Raw genomic sequence first — 25,647 nt, forward strand, 5'->3', positions numbered from 1 at the left:
GAACTACTCTGCCCTGCGTAGGTGTTCCATGGGAGTTGCAGTGGTTGTTCCCACACCCATAGATTTATATGCATCCCCCAATTTACAAGACCTTTTAAACCTGGGCATGCACCAAAACCCTACGCCTCCCCAAAGGAGGTGCAGCGAGGGGAAATATCACTATTTCTCTTCGTTTTTAGCTCTTTCTATGTGTGCTGCAATCTTCAGCACACATAGAAAGTGGGAAAAAAGCCACCCAAGATTGTTTTTGTGCCTCTTCCTTCACAAAACAGTCCTGCATGCAGTGCAGGCACCCTTGCACTATGGTGCTAGGGTGCCCGTGTTGGTGCTAGGCAGACCATTGCCAGTTAAGGAGGAAAAGACAGGAATGTGCTCTATGCCTTAAATACAGCACATTTCTGCCCTTGTTTAAAAGTTAATAGACCAAAATTCTAGATCAGGAAGTACTGAAGAGTGATCCTCCGAATAATCCAGATCAGGCTACCAAGTCAAGTAATATTCTGCACTGATCTTCTCATAATGTTAAGAAACAGCCAACATGATGTTTAATTAAATACAACATAGAAGAGTTTCAAGCCTTCATACAAGGGGGGAGCCCACTAACAAGGCTACTGGATCAATGTTTCTTTTTTTATCCTCACCCCACCTCAATTCCCCTGACTGCAACTAATGAGTGAGAACACCCCCACCCCCACCCCATTACGACAAGTATATGCTACTCCACTTATGTGTCATAGAGCACCGCCCCATTTGCTTCAAAAACATTTCCAATTCATATTTTTTTTTTTACTGTTGCTATTAAACAGTATTGCTCATAATTTAACCTTTATTTTATTGTTTTATAGTTTTGGACCCTACGGCTAGCATAGCACTTTTTTGTTTTTAGTTTTCAACAGCATGGATGAAATCTCTGATGTCCCACGCGGAGCAGAGCTGCCACAATCCGTGAGCGACACCCACTCATTCGCGAGCTGATCACTGGTCACTCGTATAGCTTCCACAGGCTGGGCGAGCTCCGGCACAATCTCGGCTGATAGATCCAAGAACTCTAGTACCTATACGTCAGGTGGTTGATAAGTTATGAAACAAAAGTATCAAACGCGGATCCATGATGGAAAATGGTTGCTTCACAAACTAAGTGGGCTCGGGGTTATTACTATCTATACTTACTCATCACATGAACATAGGAAGCCTGAAGAGTATAGTGCAGATATTCCAAACCTGTGACCCCTGCAAGAGCCTTGGCTGTGAGTCAGTCCTCTGCAGTGAGCTCAACACTGGTGAATCTATCAATATCCCTTCCGCTATGAGTGCTGCAGTAACGCTTGTTCTACGCTGGGTGTTGTTAACATTGGCAGATTCTGAGTAGGAGGTACCTGCTTCTACCCTCCTTTGGGGTTCTCTCTTACTTCATCTGTTTACACCTTACAGGCTCCATCATTATTCCAGTTTTCACATTCTGATTTCCTCTCTTGTGGGTATATTTTCTCATATTTTAACTCTGCCAGCAGTCATCTACTTGAAACCTCAGTGGCTGTTTCCATTTTCCATCAGCCACAGGTGCCATCCTTTTCACAGCCACATGCCCACCACAAGGAGAAATGTCTGAATAATGGACAACGTCTCTGGCATATCATTTTCTGACTCTTCCCCTCTTCCTTCCTCAGTCTCCCACCGCAAAGATCCGCTTGTTGAAATGCTGCTTCCCCGTGGTGCTAAGGAGTGCATAAGGTTTCTCATAAAAAACGAGGTCTTTGCTGCTTGCGGGACCTTTTCTGAAAGAATTAAAGATTTCCTCCTTATGCTTTGGGGCCTCATTATTTGCAGACGCCTGTCCCTCTGACTTTAAAGGCTACTTTGATGATACAACAACTGGTTTTTGCTAAGGTTTTGGTTGGTGCTGCCCCATCTCAACTGGCTTCCATCCCTTTCTTGCACAGAAGAATTCATATGGAGGATGCTATATAGGTCCCTGAGCCAGCTACAAGAGGGAGGATGCCCATCCCACTGAGCCAACAGTGTTATTTTGACAAGCAGTTCTTGAGTTCCAGACCCAGTACAACTTAATGCTATCAGTCCTTAATCCAGGACTTGCTACAAGAGTGCTTGGCAATAATGCAGTTTGCAGTATGTGCTACACAAATTGACAATTGTTTCCAATGTTCAGAGCCCTTTAACCTCAAAGGCTCAAAGCCACACCCAAAAAAGACTACTTAATACACTTTTCTGGCTAAATCTAGTTAATCTGGGGTTCACCGCAGATAGTTCTCGGGGTGACGTGAGCTCCTCAGAGACATACATTTTCTGGAATGCATTTATGAGAAGCAGACTCGTACGCTTTACCCAGGCATTGTTCAGTAACAGCCTTAAATAATAAGTTGGTTTGTGTAGCCTACCCAGTATTTATTATGAATGAAGTCACTAGGCATTCACGTGTTGTCGGATTGAGAGAACTAGAGGCAATACTCCAGCACTGCAAAGCAAGCTTCTCACATTGCCCATGTCCCTCAAAGCCTACAGATTCCAGTAAGGTAGTGCCGACATGGGACTCTGCCAAACAAAAAGTAGAAGTCATCCTTCTTTGCTCATGTGCCTGTCCCTGAACTACCAGCAGCACACTTGATCTGTAGACAGATATCTGGGTTTGGCCTTCTTGAAATCCAATCCAGGCAGGGCTGATCCTATGCAGCTTTTTGCTTCCTATGTCATATTTGGCTTAGGAGTCCAGTGTCCAGTCAAAGAGGAAAATATGTTGTTAGGTGCATTTGAGAAAATGCCATTTGAAATGCAACTTCTGCTCACATTGTACAAAAAACAGGTTAGGAGGAACCCTTTCCTACTCCATTGAAGAACTGTCTCTAATTCCAAGGACGTCTACTACATGTGCTTGAGAACAGTATTCAATTTCTGTTTTAGTTCTTGAAAAGTGGGCCTAAGATGGGGGAGTTCCCGCCAGCACTCCAGCATCATGCTGTACACGTCCACAGGGCAGATCTCTGGGCGCGGCAGACGGTATCCATTGCAGATCTGATCAATCGTTTCTCGATTATTCCAACCTAGGCAAGGTTAGGGGAAAAATAACAGCGGATTTAGTGTTTCTTTTTTATGTAACACATAAAGAAAGACTATAAATGAACGATAAAATGGGTACAACATGGGGTAAGTGGCAGCAGTGCAAACTGCCTATCACATACAGAACAGTTACTCAACTGGCTTCAGCTGTGCAATTCTTCCTTATTCACATCATAGGTACAATATTGCTATCAGTAATTCAAGTTTCTCTTTGTGCATGCAACCAGTGCAGCCATCAGTGCAAGCCTTTTTACTCATACAGAATAGATACATGACTGCCAACAGCAGTGCAAGCTTCTGTCGTACAACTGGTGCAACTCAGGCAACAGCAGTACAAAACTACTCCACAGTACAGGTGCAGCACAGGACTGTTTAGAACATTTTGTAAGAAGTTTTAAGGCTTATCACCTTAATCCCTCTGTCACTAGTGATGCTAAACTGGTGAAATGGAAAACAGACTTCATAACAGCTCTTAAGTTGGATCACAGGCAGTGACATCCTGGATTTGTCGAATGTGAGACCAATAAGGTCTATAGAATGAGTTTTCATTTCAGTGTAAGGTTTTTACAAATTTTCATGCGACGAAGAAAAACAATCTTTCTTTTGGCCTGATTTAGATGTTGTCGGTAATGGTCCCGCCATTGACTTTTCGATTGAAAACCTGTACGCGCCGTGACTGTCCACCCACCGTATTTAGATGTTGGTGGTTCTAAAGATGAAAGCCTGCATTCGAACCACCGTCTCCACCAAGAAACACCACCCACATCAACAGAGGGAGAGGGAATAGTGGATGCTGGCCGGGCCCCAGCCACTCTTACTGCCGTGCAGATTTTGATGTGCCTTGCCACCAAGCAAAAAGTGGTGGTCAAACTTCCACTTCTGAGTTGGCGGATTATTGGGGAAAAGGCTGAAAACTCATCTTTTTTCCCCATTCCACTTCCATCTTCGATTGGACACGACAGCCATCAATTCTGCCACCAACTCACAAAGAAAACACAACACACCCGGATCCGGACTCAAAGGTAGGGACGCTGTATTGCTAGAGTACGTTGGGTGGGCACTGCACAGGAGGTCGGGACCACTGCAGGCATATACATGTTGCAGTAATTTTTTTAAATCACTGTGACATGCATCGGCCGGAGAGACAACTGTGTCACACATGGATAAGCACACACTTGCACAACACACATATGGCACATATACACAACTGTCATTGTGGTGTCATCATTCATTGCAAAATGAATGCTGGCACCAAAATGATGGGTCACTCACAATGGACAACAGTCTCCATGTGTGTGCAGCACAAGGGGACCTGTACAGGTAGGTTTGTGCTATCTGTAGTGTATGAGAGTCAGTACATGTGTGTGTGAGTGTGTGTGTGGATTGGCTGTTTGAGGTGGAGGGAGCTGGAGTGGGGGATGTTGTTGTGTTTGTATGTGTATCAGTTTCACGTGAGACCAATTTTGTTGTGTATGTTGTGTTGCCATGTGACACATTCAGGCGAGTTTTGTTGTGTGGCGGACGTGATGTGTGCAGTTGTGTGTGTGTTTGTGTAGTTGTGAAGGTTGCTGTGGCATGTGTGGGTGCAGGGTCAATGGTGTGTGTATGTTGTGTCATGGATGTATGTCAGTGTGTGTTGTTGGCATGTAGGGGTTGTGCTGTGTTGGAATTGTAATGGATGATGGTGTGTATGTGGTGTGTTGTGTAATGTGTAGTGCAGGGGGACACATATGGCTAAGGTACAGTATGTGTGTGTCATTTACCTCTATTCCATAGCCCCCACCATTGTACAAAGTCCATTGGGTCCCGCCACTGTCTCCCTCCATCAGCAAACCGTTTCTAGTCCTCCGCTTGCAGAGCTGTAACATCTAAATATGGTGGGTGGAACAGGGTTGACTTGCCGGTCTTCTCGGGTCCACCACTGACACGGCTTGGCATAACACCGCCAATATCTAAATCAGGCCCTTTGTTCTTTTTAAAACAATCTTAAAATACAGCCATAACTCTCTGTAATTAGGATTTTAAGGAAGTCTAAAATTTTAACTTGTATCTCACAAAGCTGTTTCAATTCTTGGAAAGTCTTCGGTTTTGGTGGTCCGTTAAAAGAGAAAGTGACACCAACGTTCTCTTTTTCCCACAAAAGTGCCATGCTTTACCATACTGGTGAGTTAGCCGCTGCAAACACCCCCACTAATGCAGTTAAATCAAGAATTCAAGTTGCATGTTGCAGGGCTGCCAAAATTAAAGGCAGCAGAATCACTGATTCTGTCTGGTAATTTCCCCCCTGCACCATGCAATTATAGACTTTGGGGATCTGGAGTACGAACTAAAATGATGTGCCCGGATTTAGTGGGCCATTTTCTACCTGTGGAATCCAGATTCATGGCCCGTTATTGTACAGACATTCTTCCTGGCTTTAACAGGAGGAATTTCTGTCGAAGGCATTGGGTATGAGTCTGTAGCGGTGTACTCATTGTCTGGCAAGGCGGTTGAGGAAACAGCTCTACCTGACTCATTAGTGGCCCTTTAGTGCTAAAACTGCTTCTGTCGCATCTCAGATATGCACTTCTTTTGATCTCACCTGCAAAAGACCTTCTTGAGCTAATCCATATAATTCTTTTTAAAACTGCAATATGCTCTGGCTGTCTACAAGTAAGCTGTCACCAGTGTATCCAAACCATGTTTCAGGGAAAGTCCGACTTCGATTGTTCTGGGTGTCATGAATGATATTCTTGTAAGAAACTTAAGAATCTATATGCAAATTGAGAAAGAAGGCAGAAAATAGTGTACACACTACTGAGAATTCACTACGTTTATGTACTGTTACATAGATTCTAAATCATCAAAATTACCACTAATGACAACGCTACTACTGAGTATAACACAACATCAAGAGAGGTAAGTAGTAGGGTAAGTGTAAGCGATATTGTTAGGGTTACTGTAAGAGGCAGTGTTAGGTTCAGGGTATAGAGTAGGGTTAAAGTTTGGTCTAGGTGGGGTGGTAAGTTTAGCCCTGAAGTTCGGGTTAAAGTTTGGATTAGGTTTAGGGTTAGGATAACATTTTGGGTTACGCTAAAGGCAAGATTTCGGCTTAGAGTACTGTTTAGGATTAAAGTAACGGTTAGGTTTAGGGTATTTAGGATGAGGGTACGTTTTAGGGCTAAGAACCTGATTTAGAGATTGGCAGGCGGTTACTCCGTCACAGCGGTGAGGGATATCCCATCAGCCGAAATCTAAATCCCATTATATTCTATGGGATTTAGATTTTGGAAGATCGACTATTCGGCACCGTGCTGATGTAACCCATCCGCTGAGTTCTGAACCAGGCCCCAAGTGTTGGGCCTGGCTTGACCACACTTACCCTTGCACTTAGCTTATTCAGTGGAGCAGTGTTGTCACCGCTTGTATTCTCAGCAGTGGTCATTTCAATGAGGAGAAGACTATGGGCCTGATTTAGAAGTCGCCGGAGGTGAATACTCCATCACAAACGTGATGAAAAAACCGTCTGCCATATTACAATCTCATTCTATCCTATGGAGATCATAATATGGTGGTTGGGATATCCGTCACGTTTGGGATGGAGTATTCCCTCCGCCAACTTCTAAATCAAGCCCTATGTTTTGTTATCTTCGTACGTATAAAGATTTATAACCAGATATAAACATAAGAACACATTACTTGCTGTAGTTTAGTTACTTTACGACTTGGACACTATGCCCTCTATCTTTGTATGCATCGCAAGCTGGTGGAATTTAGGGAACTGAAGTGGGGAGGGGGCGTTTTTTGGAGAGCACTGCTTGTCGTAAGGGCAAGAGCCTACCATGCACTCTCTTTAGTGACGTGGTACAAACCTTGCACCTCTCAAAGCAAACAAAGTATCTTCTATGTCTTGGGAAGGATGTGGGTACAAGGACCATGAGAACTGAAATCAATATTACAATCATCTTATTTTCCTTGTGTGCATCCTCTGATGCTTCTGTTAAAACTCCCTTGCTCTCTTTGCCTCACACCACTTCTGCTGACCCTTGGTTTTTCAACAGGACCCAGTCCTTTCATTAACATTTAAATTATGGACATTAAATACCTCTACTTTAGGCTGAAAATAAGGAAGCTCTGCTTCACCTTTGTAGGGCTGCTGCCCATAAGAAAAGACCTCGTAGAGCAGGACGCCATAGGACCACACGTCTGATTTCAAGGAGTAGTTATGAAAGTTTGCTGCTTCCGGAGCAGTCCACTTCACCGGAATCTTGGTGTTGGAGCTTGGATTATAAATGTCATCCTGGCACATAGTAGAAAGGAAAAGAGAGTAAATGTTCAACTAAAACAGATATTTTCAAACAATTGTTCCTCCAATCCGAATCTCTAGGTAAAATCTTGCAGTGACTAACAGGCAATTCCACCAGGATGGAGGATAAAACAGTTCCAAATAAACCAATGGCTATCGTGCCACCTGCTACCCAGTGATACAAACCTACACACACTTTATCAGCATAAAGACCACATACAGCATAGCACCCTACCCCAGACATTCAGTACACACTACACCATGCACATCCAAAGGGGGATATAATCAAGCTGCCAGACAACACATTAGCACTGAAGCATCTATCTTCAAAAACTTCAGAAAGGTGGAGAAGCCCCCCAACACTTATACCAAAATCCACAACTGTCAGACACACTGAGATGGCCGCCAGCACTAAAAAGCTGTGTAAATTGTAATAATCACTTTTTTCTGTTGCCATTTTATCTGATCCGTTTGCCATTTTATCTGATCTGTGTTTCCGATCTCTCGTATGAAACTCAGTTTTAAAAAATACTAATGTTTGTTTTGTCTCAATTAGAGAGGCATCCAACAAAGTCATCTTCGATGTTATCAGCTACCTTGTAGTGTAGTTGGGACAGTTCAAAATTTAGTCCTCACCATCTAAGGCCCGTATTTATACTTTTTTTTGCGCCGCATTTGTGTCGTTTTTTGACGCAAAAACGGTGCAAACTTGCAAAATACCATTGTATTTTGTAGGTTTGCGCCGTTTTGCGTCAAAAAGCGGCGCAAATGCGGCGCTAAAAAAAAGTATAAATACGGGCATAAGGGGCGTATTTATACTCCGTTTGCGCCGAATTTGCGTCGTTTTTTTCGACGCAAATTCGACGCTAAACTAACGCCAACTAACGCCATATTTATACTATGGCGTTAGAGGCGTATAGTGCCAAAGTTCCCGGAATGTGCGTCATTTTTTAGCGTGAACCCCTTCCTTGCGTTAATGATATGCAAGGGAGGCGTTCCCGTCTAAAAAATGACTCCCAGGCCTTTACGTGGTATTTATACTCCCGGGCAAAAGAGACGCCCGGGAGTGGGCGTGGCTAAAAACGGCGCATTTGCGCCGCTTTTTAACGCCTGGGTCAGGCATGGCGTTAAGGGACAAGTGGGCTCAAAATGAGCCCAGAGTGCCCTCCCCTGCCCCCAGGGACCCCCCCTGCCACCCTTGCCCACCCCAGGAGGACACCCAAGGACGGAGGGACCCATCCCATGGACATTAAGGTAAGTTCAGGTAAGTATTTTTTTTTTTATTTTTTGTGGCATAGGGGGGCCTTATTTGTGCCCCCCTACATGCCACTATGCCCAATGACCATGCCCAGGGGACCGAAGTCCCCTGGGCATGGCCATTGGGCAAGGGGGCATGACTCCTATCTTTACAATGATAGGAGTCATGTTGATGGGGGATGGGCGTCGAAAAAAAATGGCGCAAGTCGGGTTACGACGATTTTTTCGACGTAACCTGACTTGCCCCATTTTAAGACGCCCATGCGCCATTTTCCCCCTACGCCGGCGCTGCCTGGTGTACGTGGTTTTTCTCGCGCACACCAGGCAGCGCCGGTCTGCTTGCGCCGGCTAACGCCATTCAATAAATACGGCGCCCGCATGGCGCTTCAGAATGGCGTTAGCCGGCGCAAAACTTTTTGACGCTAAACTGCGTTAGCGCAGTTTAGCGTCAAAAAGTATAAATATGGGCCTAAGTGTCTTAGATGTCTCTGTCTACATATTTCCAGTTTAAGCTGGATCAACAAAGCACTAAGGAATTCATTCAATCCATATAGAGAACATCTAGGAGCCAAATCCTCCGATGACCACAAGTCAAAGTTTCGGGGGCCTGGCCCTTACAATTAGGCTCCCTAAATCCCAGCTTACATCAGTTATCCCAAACCTCATCTTCAGAAAAAGTCTTCTTTTAATATAGTGCAAAAAGTTATTTTGAAGAATTCTTAAAATCAAGTTATTTACTTCGGATACTGTAACATACACAGAACTACAGCTCAATTAGTGTACCATGGCCCTGATTTATAAAAAAAAAATTGCCCCGCATTTGCATCATTTTATGACGCAAAAGTGTCGTAAACTTACAAAATACAATTGTATTTTGTAAGTTTACGCTGCTTTTGCGTCACAAAATGACGCAAATGTGGCGCAGAAAAAGTATAAATCAGGGCCCAAGTCTTTTCAAAACTGAACATGGAAGAGACTACAGGCACATGGCTCTTCATGTCAAAAAGGATTGTTTTATCAAATAGCCTACAAATTATAGGAAGTCAATTTCCCTTGCTTAATACTCACGACTCCTGTTTCACTATGTTTTTGGTTAATTTCATTGGTGCTTTTCTAGTTGATTAAATTAAGGATTTATTGGTGTTTGGGTGCTGTGAAGTAAAACTGATTGAAGAGGACAGAATTATAGTGTTTACAAAATATTTTATGGAACAGAATGACATTTTTTACTGCATTGTTAATGTATTTTTAATTGTAATGTTCAGTCTAAAAGTCCACAAATACAGTATTGAACCCTAAAATGGTGATACTGACATCATCTTCTTGCCTTAATAATGCCCAATACGAGATGCTCTGAGGCGCTCTAACTATTAAACCCTATGGGCTGGCGTGTGCAGTCCCAACAAAGGTCTGACTGGCCAGCAGAGATGTGTTGTCACTGCCAATTCCATGCATAGCAGTACCGCAAGGAAGTACCTGTATTCTCAGAGAAAGATCGTACTCGAAAGCACTGGTAAAGTGGGGCCCAGGGAGGAAAGTGGATGAAGCGGGCTTTCCTGTCATGCCAGCTTGTAATCCCAGTACCTGTAAATCATGATGTCCATATGTAGTTGGTTGCTTTACTGTCAGTTTTACGCCCTGACACCCCTAGAAAGGCTCATATCCAGGCCATTCATTCAGATGCTCTCCTAAGGCACACATTGAGAACACATTTCAATCTCTTCCATCCCTTTAGCAATGCAGACAATTTTAAATTGCCATCCTACGAAAATTATATTACAAACATACATTGCACGAAGAAACTGTACAACTGGTGTATTGTCATGTTTTCCGGCGATGACCCCAATGACCGTCTTTTCCTAAATTCTGGCATCACTTTGAGATCTAATTCTGACTTCACTCCAGAAACCATCACTTTGCCAATCATTCAGCTAATGCTCTGATTGCTTAATATGTGAATCTATCTCTCTCAGCCATGTTCTTCTCCATGCTTTACAAAATGTGCACATGCGGTGAACAGAATGATGCATGTCAGGGAATCTAGAAGGTTGGAAGAGACTTTTGTAAAACTCACCTTCAGGAGCCTTGCCAACCCAAAGTCAGCGATTTTGCAGACCAGGTCGTGTCCCAGAAGGATATTTCTGGCTGCCAGGTCTCTGTGGATGATGTTTCTCTCCTCCAGATAAGCCATACCCTCTGCAATGTGGCAGGCAAACTGCATCAAGCACTTCTTGTTCACCACTATTTGGTCGCAGTCTAGGAAACAGGCAACTTGTTTATTAATTTACCTATTTCAGGTGCTGTCGCTGAACTACATCTAAAAAATTACTGACCACAAACCATTGAAAGAAGATGAGGCAAATAATCTACATTACACAAGCGCAGCTGGATCATGAAAGCCTCTCGAGTACAATCACATCTTACCAGGACCTTGCTTTGACAGAAAACATGTACTGCAGAATACCACTATACACTGAAAGGTTTTCTTTTTTATGTATTTGCTTTTCATTGATTTTCAACATGAGACACAAAGGGCTATATGTACTAAAGTATTTTTCCATAGACACAGAATGGGTAAAACCCCTTGGTACATCTGGCCCAAAATCTATGACATCAGTATATAAGCATAATGTTAACTGTACAGTTTCAGTCAGTGACAGCAGACAAGCTCCTCCACCACCTGACATCTAAAAGTGAAGGCTGTCATATGAGCGGAGCAACCCAAAGTGCTAAACCATAATTGATTCCTAAGTAGAAGAGTGCAAAGTCATGGCATCCTCACCATCAGTGCATAATTTGAAAATTAAAAAGGTGCCGTGCGCAAAGCCCTCCTCTTAAACGTGCTGCTGCTGCAATTAAATGGGTGAACATAGAATACTGAAGCGGCGTAATCCTGAAGCCATCTCGGGCCACTTCAATCCATTTACAGCCACTCTCGGCCCCTTCAGCTAACTCTTGCAGGTTTCTACTTTCTCCCTTTGTGACACTTTTGTTTTTCCCTTCCTCCGTCTTTCCCATATGTGTCTTTTGCTCGCAGCAAATACTTGAGACAGAAGAATAAGCCCCGGCCCTCAAAGCTAAGTGCTGGTGCTCAGCATCTGAAACAACAAGCACAGATTAAGCACTGCTCACCATCCACTATCTTAATGTGGAAACAAGTTCAGAGAGCTTAATATGGGTGGGCCGGAATTTCTGGGTAGACTAGACGAAAGATAGTTCAGAGGTAGGTCTCATGTGCCTTAAAATCATTGTAGCAGTTGCTTAACACATTATAACTGTTTCGTAACCACAGTTTTCCAGAAATGGATACGATACCGAGCCTAAGAAGGGGCTGTCAACAGCAGGTCTACTGGTGCAGGGAGTAGGGTCAACTTTGTACGTATGAATGGCCTACAATTCCAGGAAACAAACCCAAATGCCAGATTGAGTTGGGAGTCTAGAGTTGTTCCAGAAAGTAATATCCAGCAGGAAGGGAAACTGGGGACCAGAAAAAAATCTTTCATGCTGTCCAGAACAAGGGGCAAGGTAAAGGCATGCACAACAAGTATGACCTGGAAAAGGCAGAGCACCCACAGAATCCAGTGAGTGTGCAATCAATCAAGAACTATTGCAAAACACCTGGGCTTAAACTGGATGCCACATTCATAGTGCCAAACAGGATATGAGATATTCTTGGAATAGGTTTGGCCATCTTGGATTAGGAAAAGAGCAGGAGTAAAACCAACAAATTCCAGTAATTGCCATAGTGAATTTTTCTTTTAAATTACACATGATGGTACACTATAATAAGTTCATAACTCCATTGCAAGAAGAGTACAGTAGAAAATTCTTCTGCATGCAACGTTAGAAAGAATCCGTCCCGCACAAGGAAATTGCTCCACGATCCAGGCTGGTGGTTTGATTGAGTCGACATGCATCAGGAAAACACAAGATGGCTGCCGTGGACAACGCAGTGCCTTGTGCTGGAGGAAGGCATTAGTGTGAGCGGGAGCCAGTAGTGGAGAGACAGCCATAGGCGGCTGTTGCACGAGTGGTAGTCACGTTGAGAGATGTCATTACAGTTCAACTCTGCCTTAAATGACTAAGGCAATGGAAAACCCTTACAGGGCCCTCTTTAGCTTCAACTGAATGCCCAAGATAACCTTCACAGCCCTAAATGATTCCAGATCAAAAACCTTTATTTGGTGTCCTTGGAGGGGGCGCGCAAGTGATAAAAAATATCAGTTGCTAGTGCATATCCCAGGGTGCCCTTCAATGCAGCTAAAATTTCCTTCCAATAAAGTCTAATATGGGAACAATCATACCATATGTGATAGAAGTCACCCACAACCTCATATCCTGCCAGGACAGTGGACAAACATTCAGGTAAAATTGGTGGAGTTTCAACAGCTGGAGATAGCAATCAAGCATCACTTTTTAATGGGCATCTCTTTCATGGAGTCTGGAAGAGCCCTTTCCTAAATCACAACATAGGTGGTCTTTATACTTGTCCCACCATTTCCCTTCCTGCTATGTTATTTCATCTATCTATGTAGGCCAAAGAGCTTATACTTTTCAAATAGTTTGATCTTATCTTTGTTGAACATGTGCCCTATTGTAACATATTATCTCTGCTTATAGAAAGGCACATGTGTGAATACTGGAGAAGCAGAGGGACTAAAGTGAAATGGGGTTTATGGTGGAATGTGGCTAGTCCTAGCCATTTATTTATCGAATTCCAGGTCATAGGTACTGTTCTAGTATGGTTACTTTGATAGATGTTATCTCGCCTACCTGGTTTGGATTTCATGCTAAATCTTACAGCGTCCTCCCCCATCCCCCAACCACGACAACTATGACTGACTCCATATTGGCTCCAATATTGTCTGTTGCTAGGAGGGACCAGTCCCTGATGTACAAACATTCCTAATAAGAAATCGTAAATTGCATCAAATAACAATTTGCAATTTCTTTGTCTACTAAAATGGATTCTGTAGAAGTGGTGCATTTTGTACACTGACTTCTACAGATTTTTTTTGCATTTTGTGAACCACCCTATGTAGGCTGGTTTACAAAATACTTGTTCAAAGGGGGTTGCAATTTGAGGTACCTCATTAATATGCATTACATAGGTCGCAAATAAAAACTCACTACGATAGGTTAGAGTCATAGGCATGGTGGCCTGCTGGCATCAGCAAACCAGAATGTCTGTGATGGCTTTTAAATAAAGCCATATTTTCTTCTTTTTTTTACTTGAATGCAGCCTATTTTCCTAAATAGAGAACAGGACAAGTTTAAAAAAATATATATTTATACAAACATTTTTTTTGAGCAAGCAAGCATTTGTAATGGTTATCGCCAAATTGGATTTGGTGGTAAATTATTCATATTTGTGACTGGATTTCGGTTGCACAACATTAATATATAAGTTAAGGAATCTGTATTTGAGGATAGCCCATTACATGTCCCTTCCAAATAGCGATTCTGTGTTTTGTCTGACAACCAGATTGCTATTTGGTAGCAATTTAGGTTTTATACATTTAAAAAAAAACATTTTGTGGTTGCAAAGGCTCAAATTTTACTTTACAAACATAAAATCGCTTTCTGCATCAGGCCCTAGTACCCTTTATGGTGTTTTTCTATAATACATTAGCAGGTCCAGGAGGTCCAGCCCCCAGTAGCTTTTGAATGTAGAAGAACACTTTATATCTACCATCCAAGGCTTTCTGTGATGTTCATCATCATGTATTTAATAGCTTGTTAAGAATTCTGTTTGTGTGGCTTCGGGCGTCAAGATGGCGGTCGCACTCTGAGAGTGCTCTGGACCCCTCCGTCATCCGCCCGTAGTTAGAGTGGCCTGACCGAGTTGAAGACGTCGTCTTGACGATCCTTGCGACCCCTGGACCCCTGGGGATCTCCGGCGGCGAGTAACTTCATGAAAGCAGCCCCGCTCCCGAGCCGCTCCCGATCCGTCCCTGGAAACAAAATGGCGACCGGGGCTGACTCCCGCGGCTGAGTCGGGGCCGGACCGACGATCCCTCCCGGTGCGGCTGAGCTGGAACGGAGGTGTGGCGGGATGAGGAAAGAACCCTGGAGGGAGCTGAGGCTGCGCTCCAAACGTGGTCCTCGCGGCATGCAGGAGCAGTGCTGCTGCATCCAGAGGGAGAGAGCGCTGTGTGGGTGACGCTGCGGCCGTGCGCCGGCTCGAGGACATCGGCCGAGGGGAGCTGAGAGGCTGCTCTGCACCCGGGGGAGACCCCGCTGGCCGGGGCTGGAGCGGCGGAGAGGCGTTTGCGGAGAGGGACTTCCTGGTGTCGTGAGTGACGACAAAGGTATGCTGGGGGTCCACGGAATGTGGCGGAGACACCGGGATGGGACGAGGCCTTTCCGAGGATACTGACATGTCCGAATAACCAAATTGAACGGAGAGACTTGGGGCCACCCTCTCCGGGTTCCCGTTCTGAACAGGCCCACCGCGGACCACTGCCACACCGGGAAACACACCGCGATCCGGCCCAACGAAGGGCAAAGGCCTTGAGTGACCTCATGGCGTCGCGGGTGTAGCGTGATCAACACTAGGGCCGGTCGAGGCCCTACTGAAGGTAACGGCACGAAGTGACAACAGGGTGGGGGAGGGGAGAGGAGTTAGGGAAAGAAGATGCCCTACCCCCCCCTTAACATTTAATACCTAATGGCGGTTAACGGCTGGGCCGGGACGGAGCTGGACCCATCGTGGAGTCACCGGATACCAAAGGTGGAGAAGACCACAACCTGGGCCTGAACACCTCTTCCCACGCCCTCTTTATAACTGTGGTAACTACAAGCGTGCAGGGGACCTAGGCTTGACTTGAAAAGACCGCAAGAAGTGAGCTACCTGACTCCTGTTTCCGATATTGTGATGGGGAGAGACAAGGCGAACAAACAACCCCCACCCTCCCAGCAAAAGATTGACCAGTTCACGACGCTGGCGGGCCAGCGAGGAGAGGGAGACACAGCCAGCGGAGGCCCCGCACCAGACGGAGTGAGTGCCATCCTTCAAGCCATTCAATCATCACAGTCTGCGGTAGAGACTAAGATCGGGGAAGTGCGAGAAGACGTGGGTCTTGTTCGACAGGACCTCAGAAACGCAGTGAACCGGATCACTGAGGTTAAAACTAGAGTCTCCCAGACCGAAAACGACCTAGCTGACCTCAGAAGTAAAGTGGCCCAGCTGCAGACCCGAACCGGCGAGCTTCACCGTCGTGCGGAAGATGCAGAAAACCGGTCAAGACGTAATAACCTGCGTTTCATCGGATTCCCAGAGGGCATAGAAGATGGCGGGGCATCTGAGTTCCTAGAGAAGTGGATTAAAACCTGGATGCCAGAGCAGTCCCTTTCGCCCTGGTTCGCGATCGAAAGAGCACACAGGGCATTGGCTCCTCGCCCCCCACCAGGCGGCCCAAAGCGCCCAATGATTGCGCGCTTCTTCAACTTCAAGGATAGAGACAATATCCTGAAAGAGGCTAGGAGGTTGGAAGCTCTTCAATGGGAGAACCATAAAATCCTAATTTTCCCAGACTATACCCGTGAGGTCCAGACCCGCCGCCGGTCGTACGAACACGTTAAGCAGAAACTTAGAGCGATGCAACTTTCATACATGCTCCTCTTCCCCGCGCGGCTCAAGGTCCTCCTGGCCAGGCGAGCGCAGTTTTTTGAAACACCTGAAGAGGCTTGGGACTGGCTGACGGAGGAGGGCGTCGGAGCCCGAGGGGGGCCTTCGGGAAACTCAGAGAGGGCCCCTCGGGTTGGTCCCCTCGCCCCGGGAGGCCCCCGGAGGAGCCGGAGGCACACCAGATCCCGGAGAGGGAGACCGAAAGACACAAGCACCTTGGAAAATAATGAGGAAATCCAAGACTTTGGCTCACTAACAGAGAGGGAACCCGTGGACCCCTTGGGGCCTCAGGCCTCAAGCCAACCAATAGATGATAACAACTTGAGCCAATCCCCGGCCCTCGGTTAATATGACGCATTTGACACCCACTGATGGGAGTCCAAAAGACTTGGGATGTCAGACTTACCTATGCAGACCTTACAAGGGTCACTATAGAAGGCGCCAAGCCTCTCTAATATATGACACCCGAGACTTGGCAGGCTATCACTAATTGTAATTGATCCGACTATATGGAGGGGTCCACCACTCCACCCCAAGGACAGTCCTGCTGGCTGTCTGGTTTTGGTTGGGTATTTGGGCGACAGATGCTTCCGGGGTGGTAGTATGGGGAGGGGGGTGGTTGGGGGCTGGGGTTTTTGAAGTTAGTTTAGATAGGAATAAGTTGGTTAGGTCTCTTATTATTTCATTGTTATGTTTGGAATGGTCGCCCCTGGGTCCACAGCCTGACACTCAGCCCTATGTAACACCTACGCAACTCATGCCTGGCACTCATTAACCCAGGTCCTTTCCTGGAAAGTAAATGGCCTGTTGGACAAGATTAAGAGGTCAGCAGTATTTAACACTTTCCGCAGGTACTCCCCCTCAGTGGTCCTCTTACAGGAAACTCACCTCCTTGGGACTAGGTGCCCCATGCTCATGCGGGGAGGATATGACAGAGTATACCACGCGGGCTTCTCCAGGGGCTCTAGAGGGGTAGCCATTTTACTTCACTGCTCTCTGCCTGTGGTGATCACAGCCACGCAGGTCGACCCACAGGGCAGATTTGTTGTGGCCACGGGGACTCTTCATGGAACACCGATAAACTTTATATCTGCATATGCCCCCCCGACGAGACTTGATGCCTTCTTGCACTCGCTTCGCCGAGTGGTTGTGGAACTGCCCCAGGGGACCACCCTGTTGGGAGGGGACTTCAACGCGGTTCTCGATCCCGATTTAGATGTATCCGGCGAGATCACGGCCAGTAGATTAGCCAGGGCTTCTGCTCTGACTGGTTGGACCGAGAGCCTTGGCCTTTGCGAGGTATGGAGAACCTGGCACCCTAGGGATCGTCGGTACACTCACACGTCGGCCGCCCACTGGACGCAATCCAGAATAGATCTGGTATTCATGTCCGCTCTGGACCTCTCAAGCGTCACAGGGACCGAGATACTTCCCCGGGGAGTTTCGGCCACGCACCAGTGAGGGTCCGCCTGGGTGGAGCAGATCCCTCCAGACGCCCGGTATGACGTCTAAAGGCATGGTATTTACAAGACAAAGACTATACCCAGGAGATCAGAAATCAACTAACCCAATATTTTGATCTGAATCTGGGGTCGGTCCGGTCCCCGGGAACATTATGGGCCGCCTGTAAGGCTACCCTTAGAGGGCATGCCAAGCACATTCTCCGCTCCCGCGAGCGAGACAGGAACTCCCAGATCTCTGACCTGGAGGCTAGGGCCCTGAGACTGGAACGCCAACAAACAACCTCTTCGTCTGCCACTGCCCTGAGACAGCTGACTATGGTTAGAGAAGAAATTAAACACATAATGCTAGACTCGGCTAGGTGCATTTGGAGAGCTTCGGTAGCCCGTATATATGGCTGGGGGGATAAAAATGGGAAGCTCCTACAATGGCTGGCGGCTCGCCCTCTGGCCGGCAGGGTTATACCTGAGATTTTAGAACCCTCGGGCTCCCTCTCCAGGACACCTGCTGAAATTGCACAAAGCTTTGCCTCGTACTATGCCTGCCTCTATGCAATGCACCCCCGCCCTGCCATTGAGAAAGAGACCCCCCTCTTGAATGACGTCACTCTCCCCAGGATCTCCCTGGAGGCAAGAGATAGACTGGATGAAACTATTAGCCTCGCAGAGATCACCAGTGCAATTTCCGGCCTGGCATCGGGCAAGACCCCAGGCCCTGACGGACTCCCGGCAGAGCTATATAACAAATGCAGTGATATATTGGGTCCCCACTTACTCAATATGTATGGAGAAGCCGAGAAACTAGGCCGATTTCCCACCGAGATTGACCAAGCTACGATAGTTGTGATACCTAAAACCCAACCCCCATCGCGGCATTGTTCGGCATACCGACCCATCTCACTTCTGAATATTGAGATCAAAGTGCTTTCCTCGACCCTGGCCTCTAGATTGAAAGAGATAATGCCCACACTAGTGCACCCTGATCAATGTGGCTTTATGCCCACTCGTAGCACCAGGCACTGCATTATGCGGCTGCATCTGGCTCTGCACATCACAGGACTCTGTCACACACACCCTTGGCATTACTCTTACTGGACTTTGAAAAAGCCTTTGACACAGTGGATTGGTCCTACCTTGAATTGGTCCTGCAGAAAAATGGACTTGGCCCCAAATTCCGAGGCCTAGTGAGACTCCTGTATTCCAAACCGACAGCTCGAGTCCGGGTGAATGGAGTGGTCTCCGACCCATTCCCTATTGGCCGCGGAACCCGACAGGGTTGCCCGCTATCCCCATTGCTCTTCGCATTAATGATAGAGCCTCTTGCGATACTGCTGCGAGGAGATCCCCTGATCGAAGGCTGGTCCTGGCCCGCTTGCGCAGAGGACCGTGTGGCGCTATACGCAGATGATGTCCTCCTATATATCTCCAACCCGGCTAAAAGTGGCCCCCGCGTGCTAGAGATCCTGAGCCTTTTCGCAGAAGCCTCGGGGCTGATCCTGAATCCCGCCAAGTCCCTGTTGGTCCCCCTACACCGCTCCGGAGACTGTGTGGACTGGCAGCGAAATATTCCAGTACGAAGAAACAGCTTTAAATATCTGGGAATATTTATTTCACTTCTCCCTGAGCTGACATGGGAACTTAATGTTACACCGTTAACCAGGAAGATTAGAGGCGATCTCCTACACTGGAGGACACTCCCTCTTAACCTGCTTGGTAGAATAGCGCTCTACAAGATGATGATCCTTCCTAGGCTCCTCTATCTCCTGCAAAATTTTCCCCATCCCATTCCTAGGAAATGGTTTGGGGAAATGGACTCATTGGCACGCCAATTTATATGGAGCGGAGCCCGCTCACGGTTAGCACTCAAAACCTGCCAGAGAGATGTGTATGATGGAGGTTTGGGCATGTCCAATATCCATTACTACCACCTCGCGTCACAAGTACTTGTAATTAATGACTGGATGGACAGATCCGGCATACCGACTGGAGCTCCAAACGATGGGGTACCCACGGATTTGGGACACCCTCTATGGAGGTCCGATCTCTCGAGACATCCCAGACGTGACCAAGGTGGTTCTGCAGGGATGGCGGACGGCTCAAAAATCGACAGGGTGGTGGGGCCGACTTACCCAACAGACCCCATTGTGGCAGGGGAGGCAATTGGTGGAGGTGGCGGGCCTGGAGGGGTTTCAGAATTGGGATAACATTGGCATCTCCACACTAGGCGATGTCTGGAACGGGTCACACATACAATCCTTCGAAGATCTCCAGAAAAACTTCTCACTAAATAAGACACAGTTCCACAGATACCTCCAGCTTCGACATGCCTTATCAGTACATATCCGAGTGGGAGAGGCCATACCTGAGTGCAGCCCCATGGAGGCCAAGGCATTGATGGGGAGCTTGGGCAAGGGAGGTGTTTCCCAGATATATCGCACCCTGGTCTCCGGCACCTCGGGTTCCCTGGGGGTGCTTCGCCGGAGATGGGAGGGGTGGGTGGGCCCCATGGAAGAGGTGGAATGGGGTGAGGCGCTAATGGCCCCGCGTGCCCTGGCGATTGCTACCCGTCTTAGACTGATACAAACTTATTTTTTGCACACAGCATACCTCACACCCGACAAACTACACAGAGCGGGCCTCCGCCCCACTGCGGAGTGCCCCCGCTGCAGAAATCCCACAGCCGACTTCTTTCACATGGTATGGACCTGCCCGGCCATGGTTGCCTATTGGGGGGCTGTTTTGGGGGAGGTTTCTGAGGTCTTGCAGGAGAATATAGAGAGAGAGCCTTTGCCCCTCCTTCTTGGGATCATGGGTGACACCGAGCTAAGGAGACCGGATCGAATCTTCCTCGGGGTGGCGTGCTTAGTGGCTAAGAGGGATATAGTGGCAAATTGGAAGGCCAAGAGTGCCCCATCACTGGCTAAATGGAGACGGGGAGTGGATTGGTGCGCACAGAGTGAAAAAATTGTATATGAGGCTAGAGGATGTCCGGATAAATATAATAGGATATGGGGGAAATGGGAGACCGCAATAGGCATCTGAATAACATGTCATCTCTAATATTAGTGCTGTCTGGGATCACAGGTTCGACCAATGTTGGGTGCCCGTTGGCATCGTGTTTTGATGTTTGTATCATGGTTTTCTTTCTTTTGCAAAAATCAATAAAAGTTCTTTATAAAAAAAAAGAATTCTGTTTGTACTCTCTACAACTACACCTTCTTTTGAAGCAAAGTCAGATTAGGGATCTCAGATTTGGATAGATTGATAATAACACTTCCTCAAAGCCTTCCAATGGTGTCACCAGCCTAGATAGGTACTTCCCAAAAGAGGACTTTGTCCACAAATAAAGACATTTTATGTATGCATGGACAAACCAGGATACCCTCAACAGAAATGGCTGTTACTAATTAGAGTCTCAAATGGTGTAATGCTAGGGGCAAATAGAAGAGGGTAGAGAGGACAGCCACACTGAGTCGCTATAAGCAACTAGAAGGAGCAAGAAAACCTGCTGGTTAAGCCCATTCTAGAGGTCAGGGCATAGTAAGCAGCATTATAGCTTTAGATTAATCTAGACCCACGACCGACTTTCCGTAGGATTTTCATGAGAAAGCACACATCCACCCAATCAAAAACATTCCCAGTGTCTAATTGAACACAAAGGGCAAAGATGGATTTCCTCTTGACCTTCACGACCAGGTGGACCACATGTTTTATATTATCATGACACTTGTGGCCCTTGTTAAAACCTAATGGTCGGGATGGACAATTTCCACGAACAAAAAAATCCAAGGAGGATGCTAGAATATTCGTAAACAATGTTACATAGTGATTGACAAGGGTGATTGGTCAGTATGATGCGCATAATGTAGGGACATTCCCAGGTTGGAGATAAGAGATGTATTTGCTTCCACCAAGTGGATGATCCTTTCCTCCTCAGCAAAGACGTTATATATTGCAATAAATATAAGGGTTATGTTATGTTTTGTTAATGCTTTCTAGGTGCCGCTAGTGAAGCCATTTGGTCAGAAGGCCTTGTTAACCCTGGGAGCTTTTACTGCAGTAGCCACTTCTGTTTAAGTAATCAGAGCCACCAGCTCCTCCTGCTGTTTGGGAGTAAATTGTGGTAAGCTTGTTTCTTCCAAAGATCAGCTGTCCAGTGTCTTAGGAATGTCTGCTGAGTAAAGGAGATACATTAGTCATGGAATGTGTATAGCCTATCCTTGTGTTTCTCTGTTACTCACCATAGAGGGACATCTATTACCTCTTTGCCACCAAGAGATAAAAGAGTGATGAAGTGTTCACCTCTGGGATTACATGATTGTAAACATACACTATCTTAGCACAGAAGTGGCTTGCGGCAAGCAGAAGGGGCGGGGCGGCGAGCAGGGGAGGGGGCGGGGGAAATTAAAATAAAGTATAATTAAAAAAACACTTACCTTAACGCTGTTTGACGTTCCGCTCATCTGTCTCCTCGCTGCAGGCACAGGCTCCCAGCCTGTCCTGCGGCCAATCCTGATCCTAACACTGCTAAGTGCAGCGTCAGGACTGGCTGGGAGTGCCCAGCCAGGGCGCTCCCAGGCAGACTAGGAGTCTGTGCATGCTCTCTCCAGCCTGGTAACTGTGTTGCTGGACTGGAGAGAGCCTACTGTGCATGTGTGTTTGGCCGTCCCGAGACGGCCGGAGTGCACAGCACTCCGCCTCACTGCTCGTCACCTCTGTGGCCCCTCCCCTTTAAAAGAACACAATAATAAACAACATTTATTATTGTGTTCTTTTAAACGTTTTGCAGCTGCCGCTGCTGGCGGGGGCAAAGCTCTTCCACCCTAATGGAGGAGCCGCCAGTCTTAACATGATACTCTTGTATGTACATACAGTACATTCCGTAAACTTAAATCTTAACCTGCATCACTTGCCACACAAGTAACAGAGAGGAGAGTTTACTCTGCAGGATGTTATTGGATATGTACCTTCTTACTTCTGTCAATCCACGTTTTCCAGCTGTCACTTGCTAGCATCTTTCAGGTCCTACCTAGGTTAACCTGAAGGGGCATAGTATCAAGCTGCCCCAAGAAAAGCTCACAGTGTAGAAGTTCTTTGTATAATACCTTCTATGGAAGCACTAAGGAGTGAGACATCAATTTCTAAGAACTCTTCAAGTGTAACTATTGCAACATTCATTTTACGTGGTAGACATGATTTCTGAGCTCTCCTGTTAATACCATACATAAAGAAAAAAATAAGCTGCAGGTGCATTGATGAAAATGCCCTATAATCCCATTAACAAGCCCTAATGGCTCTTCTGCCTGTGTGACGTCATACCCACCTATAATTTTGTAGCATCACCCAGCACTTCAGTTTGATCACAAAGCCCTTATTTTAAGTACTGAGAGGCCTTCGTTGGGGTGATATCAGTGTCTCCCTATAAGGTGAACTAAAGTCGGTAATATTGAAACCTTTCCGAAGATGTGCTTTCTGGATGCCCACATGATATCACTGCTTTTCCATAATGTTTTGTGGCCTATAAGACCTCATACTCACCTGTGAGGTAAGACTGCAGGTCTCCATTTCTCATAAGCTCTGTGACAATGTACACCGGTTCTCCCACAGTGCAGACAGCGAAGAGCTGAATTAGATTCGGGTGGCTAAGGGTCTTCAGTGCTGTTATCTCTTTTAAAAACTCATCATTTCTCATATCAGCTATGGAACAAAAAAGGACTCATTAACAACGAAAACTTTCAAGATACCTCTGTTTTAAAGTTCTTCAGACACTTAGGGGGTTATTACAACTTTGGAGGAGGTGTTAATCCGTCCCAAAAGTGACATTAAAGGGACGGATATACCACCAGCCGTATTACGAGTCCATTATATCCTATGGAACTCGTAATACGGCTGGTGGTATATCCGTCACATTTGGGGCGGATTAACACCTCCTCCAAAGTTGTAATAACCCCCTAAGTTCTGAGATGTTGGCCTTTACTCAACTAGTGGTCAAGCATCTTCCGAGAAAGCTTGGACAATTAAAGCTATCTTATGGAATTTTCAAAATGAAATTATATTTCTAATGATCGGCTGAGCTGGGCGCAAAACACAAGGTACTGCTGGTCCATCTGTGCTTGTATCTATTGGTAATAGCAATTCTACCAGAACCACAGTAATGTGTTTGTAGCCATTAATAATTGCATTGCTACTAGAACATCACACAAGTCACAAAGTTCTCTACTTTTACCAGCCACTCAAATGGTTACTCTATTTTAATTTTTTTCAAACCTTATAAACATAGAAAGAAACGACTACACATTTTAATAATTTCTTCGACAAATATTGGTAAATGTTTAAAAATCCGCATTTGATATTTTAAAATGTTTCCAGAAACGATAAGATTATATGTCAGATCATAACATTTCCACTGACGACAATCGAATATCTTCATCGTTTTGATATGGAAAAAAGAACAAAGTAAAAATACAGTAAAGTGTGATCTTCCATTCCTCATTTTCACTGAAAGAAGTCCTTAATTAGCCTACACAGTCACTTGTCAATCTGAAGACCTCTCCAAACCCTTCTACCGTTTTGACTTGGAAAAGATCAGTCTTACTTAATTGTTTATGAATAGCACATGAAAGTATCCAGAAATCGACAACTCCACCCTATGGAAATGTACATACAATACCCTCCAAAGGTCCTTTTAACTAACTCGCATGTTAAATACGTTTGCATACCTCTCTTGTGCAGTGCTCTTCTTAAGGACTTTTTACAAACCAATTAGCTAGTTTTTGTCCCAAAAAGAGATCAGCTTTCCCTAACCTTCAAGAAAAGGATCATCGCTGTTTCTAGGACCAGGGTCTCATAATTCATGGTCCTATTTGTTGGAGATATATTGTCTTCATCTGCAGCTATGTAAAAAAAAGAACCACACATTAATGTGCTGGCCTTCCATTGGGGGGATCGGAGACTAGACTCCAGTGAGAACGCCCCTCAGGTATGACAGAAGAATAGACTACATTGGGCACCAGTTATCTGTGGATCTGTACCACAGCTGTCTGTGCCTCTCAACCCCCTTTGGGTTCAGCACTGGCTTCGCTGCTGACTTCCAATCAGACATGAAAAATCTGGGCTACTCCCTTCGACTTTGATGACGTTCCGATGCCGTCAGCATCAAAGAAAAGACCTCTCCCAATACTGGTGTCGGACTCCGAGCAGAGTTTGATTCTGCGTCAACCAAGGTCGCATAGTGCACCTACTTTGATGCATACTGTCCATATACAATCAGGCTAAGCCAGGACACCGCCTCTGCCGCAGAGCCTCCCTCAGGTGCTCCACCAACATTTTGGTTCCAAGTCTAACTGCAGAATCATGACTGCCCTCCCGCCTCCCCTTTCTATGGAATGGTCTCTTTTTCCATCTAAAAGGGTCTCAAACTGGAAATCCGCACAGTGGTACTCCGAGTTGTTTTTGGGCTCTTTTGTCACTTCTGTGTAGATCAAAGTAATATGAAGCCTGGCTGCTCCACATATTGATGTGCAGAAGCAAAGCTGTGTGAAAAGCTTCGGGATCCAGTCTGGTGCTTGGGATATTCTAAAGGCGAGGAACTAGCAATTAGATATAGTTTGCACCAGAAAAAGTGGTACCAGAGGTAAGTAACTTGTCCTTTTAAATCCTCCTTTCTAGCATGTGCTGCAAAGCTTTGTTATAGCACAACAAAATGTTACTATTTTATACTACAATTGGCCCACTGTTGTTTACTCTCTACAGAGCACCTCTTGGTTTTCCAAGATATGATTCTGTGTCAGCACATCCTGGGCAATGTAGACTGCAACTTGTAAATCTGTACTTTTAACTACGTCAACATAAAATATGTTATAATATATAAGATGTGCCCGGTGAGCAAGAGAGCTCTAACGGGCTTTCTATGGCTCCTCTGCTTTACAATATATTTAGAGGAT

General features: G+C 45.9%; 1 protein-coding gene across 1 annotated transcript in view; it reads right to left on the minus strand.

Moving 5' to 3' along the window:
• Positions 1–517: 517 nt before the first annotated feature.
• The window catches only part of SRMS (src-related kinase lacking C-terminal regulatory tyrosine and N-terminal myristylation sites), a 75,035-nt gene continuing 49,905 nt past the window's right edge, over positions 518–25,647 (minus strand). Inside the window, exons 6-9 of the mRNA XM_069243210.1 lie at positions 23,243–23,401; positions 10,689–10,870; positions 7,195–7,351; positions 518–3,056 (exon numbers count right to left, since the gene is read on the minus strand). Coding sequence (XP_069099311.1) covers positions 2,878–3,056; positions 7,195–7,351; positions 10,689–10,870; positions 23,243–23,401 — 677 coding nt within the window. The 3' untranslated portion in view covers positions 518–2,877. The remainder of the gene's footprint in view (positions 3,057–7,194; positions 7,352–10,688; positions 10,871–23,242; positions 23,402–25,647) is intronic.

Source organism: Pleurodeles waltl, chromosome 7 (genome assembly GCF_031143425.1).
Source record: "Pleurodeles waltl isolate 20211129_DDA chromosome 7, aPleWal1.hap1.20221129, whole genome shotgun sequence".
Taxonomy (NCBI): domain Eukaryota; kingdom Metazoa; phylum Chordata; class Amphibia; order Caudata; family Salamandridae; genus Pleurodeles; species Pleurodeles waltl.